This window comes from Numenius arquata, chromosome 17 (assembly GCF_964106895.1).
Source record: "Numenius arquata chromosome 17, bNumArq3.hap1.1, whole genome shotgun sequence".
Classification (NCBI taxonomy): domain Eukaryota; kingdom Metazoa; phylum Chordata; class Aves; order Charadriiformes; family Scolopacidae; genus Numenius; species Numenius arquata.
The window spans coordinates 11,763,960-11,776,452 of NC_133592.1; the positions used below are offsets into that span (position 1 = coordinate 11,763,960).

Genomic DNA, 12,493 nt, shown 5'->3' on the forward strand with positions numbered 1-12,493 from the left:
TCACTCAGGGGTACCTGCTTGGATCAGCAGCCCAAAGAAAGTGTCCTTTAGCTTTGTAGATGTGCATAGCAGCTATTCCCAGTCTTCTGTGGCTGTCACCGGTGGGGCCGATGTCACCTGGAGCCAGCTCTGTGCTACAGGGTGGTGCTGACCCAGCCGCAGTGGCTATTGGCAAACCCCTGTGTTAGCCCTGATGGCTGGGGACAAATACACCTCTGTCCTGTCCCTGCCAGGTCTGCCCAGCCATGGGGAGCTGCACTTCTGGAAAGTCACTTCTGTTCAACCACCCACACCTGGAACAAGGATCTCACCTCCCAGTATCCCAGTTTAGGATACTGGAGAGGAGTTTCCCTTCCACAGAACTGCCCTGAGCTTGTGGGTTGTTCTGGCTGGTTGGGCCCCATGGAAATCTTCCTTGCAATTCTTGCCACATGCACAAGGCTTTAGGGGTTCAGCCCTCAGACTTCCCTGGTCCCTCTCTCTGCTGACAAGCACAGGGCTTCCATAATCCTGCTCCCATCATGCACTGTCCCCTGGCACAGCAGCCATTGTCGCTTCCTCTTCCCAAGGTCGAGGTTTATTCACTCTCACGTTGAACGCGCTGTGCAGTCCAAAACAACTGCTGACATACACTACGGGGGGCACAGCAGCTCTGGAGCTGTCAGCTGATGGTGTGTCATTTAACAGTGTAAAAAGCCTCCAGGTCCCAAAAAATATTTAATCCCAAACCAGCACCAAGAGATAAAAGATCATGTTGGGCAACAGCGACAAGACCGTTTCCTAAGGAAGCAACCTTGAACTGCTGGCAGATGTAGCCTCTCGCTCCTGGCTGAGCCAAGGACAGTCCCTGAGCCTTAACGTCCCCTCGTAGGAGTCACAAAGCTGCAGGATCTCAGCAACAGGGTTTGGTTCTTCAGAACTGTTTTTTGCTGCACTTGGGTCACAACAACCCCAGCGTTGTAGCGTTACAGGCTGGGGGCAGAATGGCTGGAGCTGCCTGGTGGAAAAGGACCCAGGGGTGTTGGTCAACAGCTGGCTGAACACGAGCCATCAGTGTGCCCAGGTGGCCAGGCCAACAGCATCCTGGCCTGCATCAGGAACAGCATGGTGAGTAGGACTCAGGAGATGATGGTCCCCCTGTACTGGGCACTGGTGAGGCCCCACCTTGAGGGCTAGGTCCAGTTTTGGGCCCCTCACCACAAAAAAGACATTGAGGGGCTGGAGCGTGTCCAGAGAAGGGCAACGGAGCTGGTGAGGGGTCTGGAGCACAAGTCTTGTGAGGAGCGGCTGAGGGAGCTGGGGGTGGTCAGCCTGGAGAAATGGAGGCTGAGGGGAGACCTTCTTGCTCTCTACAACTCCTTGAAAGGAGGGTGTAGCCGGGGGGGGTCGGTCTCTTCTCCCAAGGAACAGGCAATAGGACAAGGGGAAATGGCCTCAAGTTGCACCAGGGGAGGTTTAGAATCCCAGAATCACAGAATCACAGAATATTTTTGGTTGGATGGGACCTTTGAGATCATCGAGTCCAACCAACAAAAAAACCAAACCAAAACAAACAAAAAAAAAGCACACCCAAAAAATCCCAGAACACCAACACCAAAACCAAACCAAACCAAACGCCCACAACCACACCCCAGGATGGATATTAGGGAAAATTTATTAGGATGGATATTAGGAAAAATTTCTTCACTGAAAGGATTATTAAGCATTGGAACAGGCTGCCCAGGGAAGTGGTGGAGTCACCATCCCTGGAGGTATTTAAAAGACGGGTAGACATAGAGCTTAGAGATATGGTTTAGTGGTGGTTTTTGTCACTGTTGGGTTGATGGTTGGACTCGATGATCTGAAAGGTCCCTTCCAACCTCGACAATTCTATAATTCTACGATTCACCTCCAATTGTTCACAAATAAAAAACTACTGACGCCCGCCAATGCCAGACTTAGGCGGGAAGCATTTTGGCCCTGAAGGAAGCTGAAGTTAGAGAAGAAGCTCAGAAAGAAGTCAGTAAACGCCTGCTTGCACCAGCTGTGTTCCTCCGTGAACTCCTGCGTAGGGTAACAGGGAGTTCAAGGAGTGACCAGCGGCTCTTCACACCTCTGTTCCCCTGGGGCTTCACTGGGGGGGTTACGTACCCTGGCACACAAGGCAACTGCTCACAAAGCCACGAGACGTGTGCTGGGTTGGAGCGTGGTCTGTGGTGTCCAGAGTTTACTCTGTACAGTTGTAAATGGTGTAGATGGATTATAAGTTATTTGTATAGGTGTCAGAGATGATCTGTATCAGAAGGTGAAATCCTTTTATTGCCAATTAAAAAAAAAAATAGAAAAAAACCAGTAGAAACTGTCAGTTTGGTTCATTTTCTTTGTGCAGGGTGTGTTCATAAATAACAGAGCCCGGAGGTAGGACTTGGAGGTGCAAACCCTCCTGGCACAGCTGTGTTAGGCAGGATTCCTCACCTCCCTCCAGCTCACCAGAGAGACTCCCAGCCTTTCAAAGTCCCTCCTGAATACAGTTATTTAAGGCATCACACTTGGTTACACCAAAATACCCCCCAGCTCGATGCCGAGCAGAGATGCAAACAGCTCTCCAGCAGGGAGAGGCTGATGCTGAGCTGGCTTGGCCAGAGACCACCCGTGTCCCTGCATGGTGGCTTGCTGTGTCACCCCACGGTCCCGGCTGCGTCACCACAGGTCTGGCTGCCAGCGTGAGTCACTGCCGCCTCCTCCTCCTCCTGCACAAACCCAGCCCAGCCCGGGTGGCAATCAGCACTTTGGCACTCACAGGTAGTTAAGGCAATCCCCAGTTCGCTGCCTGTGAGCTCTGCATTCTGAACAACCCTCCCCTTCCGTCACCTCTCCCGAAATACTGCCTAGGACAGCCTGAGCACACCCACCGGCTGTAAATTATTAAACACTATGTGAAAAAAGGCTAAAAGTCACCTCTTTTCCAGGGAGCATTCTGTACCAAAATTAAAACCTTCACAGGCAGAATGAACGCAGCAATAAGAAACCCTGGTATAGATAATTTTTACATATGGGAAGAAAATTAGTCTCCCACCAGGTCCATGTGAAGACCTACGGACTGACTGAGGGGGAGGACAGTGCTGCGTGGCCACCATTAATGGTGGATCAATGTGTCTTCACTAAATGACCTCCCCAGCAGCAGCGCTGCAAGGCACCAGGAATAAATCAGCTCTAACAGCAGCGTTCACAGCCCCATCCATATTTCATATCCCACCGGGGTGATTTCAGCCGCGCTCTGCTCGGGCAGCTCTTCCCTTTTCTCAGCTGAACTCGCCGAGCCCTCCATGGCCACCCAGCGTCCAGGGGGCCCTGCCTGCCCTTGCCCCGCAGCACTCTGAGGTCAGACCATAAAGCCGGACGAGAGCAGCCTTCAAACACTGACGGGATAAACACAGAATGGGGGAAAAGCCCCTCTTAAAGGTGTTTCAAAGCAAGGAGAATGCGATTTCCCCACGTTTTTCTCTGGGCTCACTAAAATCAAGGCTCTGCTGGTTTCTGCGCTCCGCTATGCTGCTGGTGTGTGTTTTCTGGGGACCTCACAGGCTGGAAACAGCTCCATGGGATGTCACCGTCATGACAGCTCCCGTGAACACTGTTTGCATGAACACACGGGACGCGGAACAGCAGGTTACAAAGCACTGTAGTAAAGCAGGACTATGAACACATCACTCAACGCATGGGAACAAAAACAAAGAGTCTATGTTGAAGGAAGGTATTCCCCACCACAAACGATGATTCAGGAGATCTGACTGCACCGGGCTTCTGAATTCAGTGATTCATGAGCCTATTTTTTCCACGTTTCCTTGCATCTTGCCCACTCTGCCACAGCAGAGGCACTGCCACCTCTGCCGGGACTGCTGGAGACCACCAGCACCTGAGTAACCCTTCCCTTTCGGAGATGCATGGTGTAAGTGCTCGGCCACCAGCCCTTCCCGAGCTTTGCAGGGCTGGAAAGGAGAGGAGGAGATGGAAGAGGTTAGCATCAAGAGGAGCTGTGAGCGGAGAGCTTTGGGGCCAGGGGATGTAGCTACAACCCTGAGGCAGCTGCTCTAAAGCATCAGGGAGTAAAATTCACTTGGGATCACACCGGGTAAGCTGAAAGCCAGGAACGATGGAAAAAGGGGTTGGTGCTTGCTGTGGGATTGGGATTTAAGTTTGTTTTCTAACCTTCATAGAAATAAGCCTTAACAGCCCTGAGAGCCAGGCCGGCTGACTTCTACAGGGGAGTTACGAGGTTCGATTAGGGACCCCTGTGATATCACAGGGGAGTGGATATGGCTGCCCAGGAGCTGGGCTGGTTACCGGTCAGCGGGGAGGGGAGAGGATCCAGACCAGCCCTGACGGCCATGGGGAGGGATGGAGGGAGCTCCCACACCTGAGCAAAGCGTCTCGAACAGAACCCAGCGCGGAGCCAATGCCTTCTTCCACCAGAGAGACCCGCTGCGTGGCCCAGGCCGGGTCAGGGGCTGAAAGCAGAGGCTTATTTTGTGGGGATGTGGGCTGGGGAGCGCCCCGTGCCTTGTGTGGGAACTGGGCGGTGAGTTTGTATGTGAAAAAGGGAATGGGTTTCCTCCCTGCTTTGTTGCCAGCATGAAAAGTTTTGGTTCCCAAAACCCATCCTGACTCTGAATTGAAGAGTTGAGCTTTTGTTTTTCCATACATGGGGAAACGCTGCAGCAAATAATGTCTCCTTTTGGGACCTGAACCGAGTTGGAACGTTCCTGCGACCACTTCAGGGAAAAAAAATCCCCCGTGTCCCTGACTTTGTGGGAGAGAGGGGCAGCCGAGCTGCCCCACTCCTTCTCGCACCAACTGCCCGGCGGGGACGGCAGCCAGGGAAAGACCTCAGAGCAGCCGAGCTGCGACATCCCATGGGATCCACGTCCTATCCCACCACGGCCTGGGCCTTGATCCTACCCACAGCCTGCAAACCTCTCTCCCTCCAGGATAAGGATAAAAATAAATAACCATAAGGATCGAAAACAAACGTGAATCCGGGCAGGGAGCATTAAATCTGAGCTCAGTATTCAGGCTGGGAGTCGCAGTTGGGTTTCGCAGACCTGGCTGCCCACCCCATGACTCCCCAGCACCCTCCCGGCGCCGTGCACCAGGTGGGGCTCCTCAGGCCCGCCATGGCCCACAGGACCCGCTTCTCCCCTGGGGAGGCCGGGACTGAGGGGAGCGGGGCTGAGGGGAGCGGGGCTGAGGAGACCACGAGGCTGAGAGGAGTGGGGCTGAGGAAGGAGCAGGGCTGAGAGGCGCTGGGCTGAGAGGCGCTGGGCTGAGGGGAGCGGGGCTGAGAGGAGTGGGGCTGTGGAGACCGCGGCTGAGGGGATCGGGCCTGAGAAAACCGCGCTGAGGAGACGGCGGGGCGGGAACAGGGCGGGCGGCGGCCCCGCTCCTCCCGGCCGCCAGGCGGCGCTGTCCTCCCCACCGCCCGCCGTCTCCTGGCAACGGGGCGGGCCCGGGGCGCGGTCCCGCGGCGGCGGCAGGTGCGGGCCGGGGCGGGCGGAGAGCGGCGGGAGGCCCCGCGCCCGGCAGGTACGGTCACCGCGGCCCGGAGGTGCGGCGGGGGACTCGGAGGTGCGTGGCCGCCCCGCCGGTGCCCGCGGGAGGAGCATGCGGCGGCGCCATGAGCGAGCAGTGGGACGTCGGCCGGGCCCTGGCCCTCTCCGGCCTCTTCCGTCTGCTGCAGGGCGCGGGCAGGGCCTGCGCGGCCCCGTTCCTGACGCTGTACCTCCGGCACCTGGGGCTGCCGGCCCCGCTGGTGGGCGTCGTGGCCGGAGCCAAGCACCTGGCGGCAGCTCTCTGGGCTCCCCTCTGCTCCCGCTGCCCCCGGGGCCGAAGGAAGCGGCGCCTTCTGGTCGCCAGCTCCTTGCTGGGCTCGGCGGGGGCCAGCCTGCTGCTCACCCTCATCCCCCCCGCTGACGGGGACGCGGGGTACAAGTACTGTAATGCCAGCCAGCTGCCGGGTGACCGAGGGGCTGCCACCACGGTGCCCAGTCCGGGCACCAGCAGCCACGGTGTTTTAAGCACGAGTGCTGTTACGAACGGAAAAGCTGTGACAAAAGAAAACGTGAAAACGACTGCTGATGTTTTAATAGCAAGCAGAAAGCCAACACTTACCAGTGCAGCCTTCCAGGGATTATTGGGCCTGACAGATGCACTTGAGAAAAAAGGCCAAGGGATTGGTGAAGGTGATATAAAGACAAATGGCTACTTGGATGGTCCCTCCGGCTGGACAATGTCTGTGGAAGCAGTTAACAGGGAGACACGAGAACCAGAAAAGTTAGCTTCCTACAGACCTCCTTTACGTGGACTTGAGAAGGAAATGAGCAGTCTGGGTTCTGCTGCAATAGATCTTGCTGATAACGCTGAAGAAAGCCTTTATGCTACTGAAAGTAGTGAGCTCTTTTTGTTTAAAACAACTCTTCCGACTGTTGGAGGTGCTTATGTGCCTGGAAACCATTTAGACCACCGGAAAGACAGTCAAGATGTCAGCTTTGGGGTGGTGCAAAACTTCTTTCAGGACAGAGAGCATCAGGTTTTTCTTATGGTACTGGGTGCTGTTGTGCTTTGGGAGCTGTTGGCTACTTCTCTTGAATGGACAGTGGATGAGAGTCTTTATGAATATCTTGACTTTGTTGATGCGACTGACAGGTATGGCAAGCTGTGGATTTGGAGTTACCTGGGTGCATCTGTAGGTGCCTGCAGCATTGCCGTATTTGTGGATCAACTGAACTGCTTCCTCAGCAGAACCATCACCCGCCTCACTGTCCATTTCTATGGCTATGCTCTCCTGATAACGCTCTCGTTGCTCGTCAGTGTCTTTTTTCCTGTCCATGTTCCCAAGAGAACCGACCGGGTTAACAAAACTGCCAAAGCCCTGGCTCTCCTGTGGAGCGATGGCCGAGCGATCCTGTACGCCATCACCGTCTTCCTCACTGGCGCGGCTGGGTCTACAGTGCACAACTTTCTCTTCTGGCAGATGCAGGACCAAGGCAGCAGTGAGCTGTACATGGGGCTCTCTGTGGCCGTTGGGCTACTTGCTGAAATTTTGCTCTATTTCTTCAAAGGGAGGTTGCTGAGAACTTTCTCGAGCAGCAAAATTGTTGCAGTCAGCCTAAGCCTCCTGGCAGTACAGCTCCTGTGCTACTCCTTCTTATGGACTGTGTGGTCAGTTCTCCTTATCCAGCTTTTATCCGCCTTCAGTAGCGGTGCTTTGTGGTGGGTGGTTAACATGGCAGTGGATGACCTAGCCACTCCAGGCATGGACAGGTCCCTGCACGCTCTTCTCCAGGGTCTCTGCTATGGTGGAGGAGCAAGTTTGGGCAGTTTTGCGGGAGGATTTGTCGTGAAGCACTTTGGCCTGGCGATTCTGTACAGGGCATGCTGCGTGTGCCTGGTGCTGTGGCTCTTCTTGTTCTTAATTGTCCAGTCTAAATTGCCACGGCAGAAAAAAATTAATTATTCTCGTCTCCTGGCTGCAGATTCCAGCGATATGAGTGACTCTGACGAGGAGAATGAGAGGGACTGGCTGGTAAAAGCTATGAAGGATGAAAGTTTTAATAGGAATTGGTCACAACAGCATGGGATCAACTAATTTGTACTTGAATGTAGGGGGTGGAGCAGTAACGTGGTATGATGATGATGCACAGAAATGACTGTTAATTCTAAAGTGCTAAATATATACAGTATATATCTGACAGGACAGATTTTTATTAAAAAAAATTATAAATATTTTTATTTTCTTAATTTATAGTGATCTTGTAGTAATTTTCCTTTTGAACTTTTTTTATGATTTTGCTTCCGAAATCATAACCAGGTATTTCAGGTATACGTTTGCTTAAATGAACATAGCTAAGTTTTTAGTCAAAAAGCAAACTTGAATTCTTGCTCCCTGGAGCTGATGCTGTGGAACCTGTGAGTAAAAGCTGTGACCTGTACTTTGACACAATCAAAATGAAAAATATTGTAATGCTAACAGCACACTGAACTTTTTCAAGGTGCTATGTCTGTGAACTCCTTCCGCTGAATAAGGAATGTGAATAAAACAACGGTTCATTTGCTCTGCTGTCATGTGTAAAATCAGGTTTTGCTGCAGACTGTCTGTCTTCTTGTGTTTTGGGATTTAAGTGTGCTTCTGCATCGGTGTCTATTGGGAATAAAACCCACCCATGACTTGGAGCCAGTGCCTGCAGGTTGTCCAAATCCAGCAGAGCAGCCTGTGGACTTCCGTGTGCGTGTTTACCTAAGGTGGCACCCAGTGTTGAGGGTGACCAGGAAGCACTCTGCCCTTCTGGTCTGAGTAACTTCCGTGGGCTGGGAGTTCACGCAGGGGGATGTTCGTGGGGTACGGTTTCAGAAGGAACTTGGCGCTGGCTGAGTTGGTCTGGTTGAAGCTGGTGATCCTCCCTGGGTCAGTTTGGCCTGAGGGCAGCCCTCTTCTCACCTTTCCTATTTAGAACTAAATCTCTGTCCTGAACAGGGCCTGCTAAGTCTGGAAGGATCCTCAAGCTGCCTTATCTGCCTTGCCTTAAACTCCAAAGATTTCAACACCTCTTCAGTAGGTAAGACTGTTTACAAGTGAAAAATTGGTGGTCTGATCTCATGAAAGGATCTGTGTCAAACCTTAAACAGGGCTGGTGGAGAAGCTTTGAGCCTTGCACTCCTTTCAGCTGCCGTCAGTTTATTAGGTGCTTCCTTGGGCAAGCGACTACATCACTCCTTTGCAGAGAGACAGATTTTAATAACACCTTCCTAATGTTTTACAAGCTGCAAAAAGCATAATATCCATTAAATGCATATTTAATATATCATATGTAAGTGGCATTGCAGTCTGTCACCTGGCTGCGTTCTGGACTCAGTGGAAAGTGGTTGGAGATGAGGAAAAGCAGTGCCATTGAAGATAATCTCTCTGTATGCACCGATTGCAGATTATCTGTACATCAAATGCTTTCAGGGCAATTAGCTCTCCGTTTCCTTGGCACAAATCACTGCCACACAGAATACTCTACTAGAATGACTCTATAGATAGAACTGTCCTCGTGCCAAGAATAGCTGGAACTTTTTATTAAGATGTTACCTTCTCCCAGGAATTCAAGCTCAAGTTGAGAACAATTTTAGTGTCAAGAATTTATCCCCGACTTATTATCATGTAATACCTCAGGAACTCTTAATGACTTGTTAATGGAGTATCTGACTTCAGCCTGGGGTAACGTAACTGCAGGCAGCACATCCCAGAGCCACGTGTGCTGGTGTGAGCTGATCGCTGCAGAAAGAGCTGGAATGGTTTAAAATGCTGTTCCTTCTTGAGCTGGAAGCGATGGCCCTTATGTGAAGACAATTAAACGGGTGATATTTGCTCTTTTTCATCCGCTCCAGCACAAGACCAGCTGCTGTAGCTTCAGTTTTGCAAAGAGAAACCTTGAAATGAAAAGTGCTCGTGCAACCTGTCCTGCGACCGTGGCGGAGGGGTGACAACAGCCGCCCGGCTGAGCCACGGTGTGACACCCTGGACCCTCTGGGGGCCATTTTGGCCATGGATGTTTAGATGTGCTCAGCCACCGCTGCTACCAACAGGGAGGATTTAAGGTATGGCCCAAAGCTTAACGTCAGTGTAATAATTTTGCATAATATGATATTTTAAAAAAGTTATTAATCCAATAAACACATGTGGTGCTGACTCGGGAGAATTGTATTTTTACAGTTTGAAATATGTTCTGAATTACAAACCGCTGTGGAAGTGAACATGGGCATGTTGGAACGAGTCCAGTGGAGGGCCGTGGAGATGCTGGGAGGGCTGGAGCCTCTCTGCTGTGAGGACAGACTGAGAGAGTTGGGGGGTTTCAGCCTGGAGAAGACAAGGCACTGGGGAGACCTTAGAGCCCCTTCCAGTCCCTAAAGGGGCTCCAGGAAAGCTGGGGAGGGACTCTGGATCAGGAAGGGGAGCCACAGGATGAGGGGTAATGGTTTTAAACTGAAAGAGGGGAGATTGAGATGAGATCTGGGGAAGAACTTCTTTGCTGTGAGGGTGGTGAGAGCCTGGCCCAGGTTGCCCAGAGAAGCTGTGGCTGCCCCATCCCTGGAGGGGTTCAAGGCCAGGTTGGAGGGGGCTTTGAGCAACCTGGTGTGGTGGGAGGTGTCCCTGCCCAGGGCAGGGAGTGGGACTGGATGATCCTTAAGGTCCTTTCCAACCCAACCCATTCTATGATTCCTTTCAAGCTGGAAGGATAGAGATGCCTCGCTGGGCATTGCTCAGCTCCTGTGTCTCCTGCCTGCTGTTGCTCAGCCCTAGTGGGGACCAAGCACCCTCTGTCACCTCCCTCCGCCAACACTTTCGTCAGCCCTGTGCACAGATCCCAACCCAACCCATTCTATGGATCTATGGCAGAGGGCTCATTCGCTGAAGAAGTTGCACCGATTTGGTTAAATAATTTTCTGCAGGGAGTTATACAGCTTCTGTATGTCAGCTCCACAACGTCGATGACTCAATTTCTTCTTCTCTGGTGGTCACAGACCCTGCAAGCCAAAAGGGGAAGGAGGGAGGTGGACTTGGATTGTTCTGTGTGAGACTTCTTCGCTCCAACCGTGGCTTTATTGTTCTTGCAGAAGTAAGAACGTGCTAAAGCGTGTGATGCCATTGGGAAGAAGGTGTCACTGAGAAGAACCGAACTGGCTTTGGGCAAAATAGGTTCTCATCATGTATTCAGTGGTTATTTTTGTATTACTTTGCAACTATTTACCAAAAAATTGATGTTGAAACTTCTGTTTCTTTAAATTTTTATTCTTAAACAGCAATTGTGACGTTAAAAGTGATTATAAATCACGTCAGATTTTACTGTTTGCCTACTTCACAGTGAACTTTAAACAAATTTCAGAGGTTTATATGTAGAAATACCTTTTTTTTTTTTGCGACTTGGTGTCAGTCCAGGGTCTGAGTTGAGCTGTGTCTTTCTTCTCTGAACACAATTTGATTTAATTGAGCTCAGGAGACAAGCCACAGTTAGTGCTGAGCAACCAGTTCCGCACAATGACCGTCTGTGTGGCTCTCAGATTTTAAACCTCACGTAGCTCAATGTATATGTACTCCGTGAGAGGTTTCAAAGGATCTAAGTAAATCAGGTTTATTAGATGAGACGTCATTTGCCAAAAGATGACAAAGGCTTCTTTGCTTATCATGAAAGAACTTACGGGCCCCGCAGGTAGTTTCGATACAGCTGATGGAGCTGAGCTGCAGCCTGAGTAACTCATGGCATCAGACACCTTCTCTTGCTTTTAAAAATATCGTTCCCAGGTTATAAGGGAACTAAAATTCCAGATTCTGTCATTTTGGCCGTTATTTTATGATGGGATGTTGTGAATGTTTCCTCCAGCTCCTCTCTGTGTGCACCTCACATCGGCGATGGACTTCAGTAGGGTGGCACTTTCAGAATATGAAATCAGGTAAAACTCAGTGGGCAATGATCTCTAAATGTTCATTTTTCTTGTGGATCTGAGCAGCATAGTAAGATCCTCTCCCGTGTTCTCCAAAGATTTCTATCATTCAGCAAACAATGGCTGCAGGTTTCTTTATGGACTGCAGTGAAATCTACCCAGATGAATTCACAGAGAGGTTCGTGGTGTTTTGTAATAAGTCATTTCCCAAAATCGTACGTCTGGTCCATTTAAGGTAAGTCCGTTCAGCTGCAGTTTCACAAGAACACAAGAGTGACATGTCTGAGAGCTGTGGAGTTATTCTGCTTATTCTGAATGTTAAAAGCAAGAGCACTTGAATTGTCTTTTCCTTCGTGACGGGGCGTGATGCCTCTAAGGCACCAGCCCTGTTGTCTTCGGTAGAAGTTTCTCCTTTTGTTCATCTTTAAAGTACAGACGAGACATTACCAGTTGGATTTGAACTCAGGTGAACTGTGATTACAGCGTGATACGGAGATTCTGCGTCTTTACAGTACGGGTCCCATGTAGACTTCTTAAAAATATTAGGCAGCTCATGACCATTACAGGCGTGAGCACTAAGTAGTACTAATGCAGAGGAAAAAAAGAGTCTATCTTGAAATATCTTGACACTCTCAGCTTGGTATCTCTGTTGCTTTATTTATTAAGAGGGAGTAAAGGAATCTCTGCTAATTTAGACTGTCCATTTCTCAGGGAAGAGATAATTTTTTTTTTCTGCATGATTTTTCCCCTGGGGCCTGGTTTTGCTGCAATATAAATGAGTTTTCTGGCTAAGGGCAATTTTTTACTTTAAATTGGGTGTGTTGAGACCATAAAACTGCGAACCCAAGTGTAGAGGCGAGTATGAGGCAACTTTAAAATTAACCTTTGCTTCACCTTTCATATCTAGAAATCTTGCCTGAAGAAATCAAGGGGCAGAAAATGTACTTATCATGACCTCGGCAGTACAGCAGACAGGGAAGTTGTTGGCAACATGGCTTTGTTTTTGAAACTTTGAGAACATTTTTACCTCTAAGTA

The 12,493-nt window shown here is 50.6% G+C and overlaps 1 protein-coding gene across 1 annotated transcript; it reads left to right on the forward strand.

Moving 5' to 3' along the window:
* The first annotated feature begins 5,653 nt into the window (after nt 1-5,653).
* Nucleotides 5,654-7,624, forward strand: MFSD6L (major facilitator superfamily domain containing 6 like). The gene has a single exon (XM_074160332.1). The coding sequence runs from the start codon at nt 5,654-5,656 to the stop codon at nt 7,622-7,624; it is 1,971 nt and encodes a 656-aa protein (XP_074016433.1).
* The last annotated feature ends 4,869 nt before the right edge of the window (nt 7,625-12,493 follow it).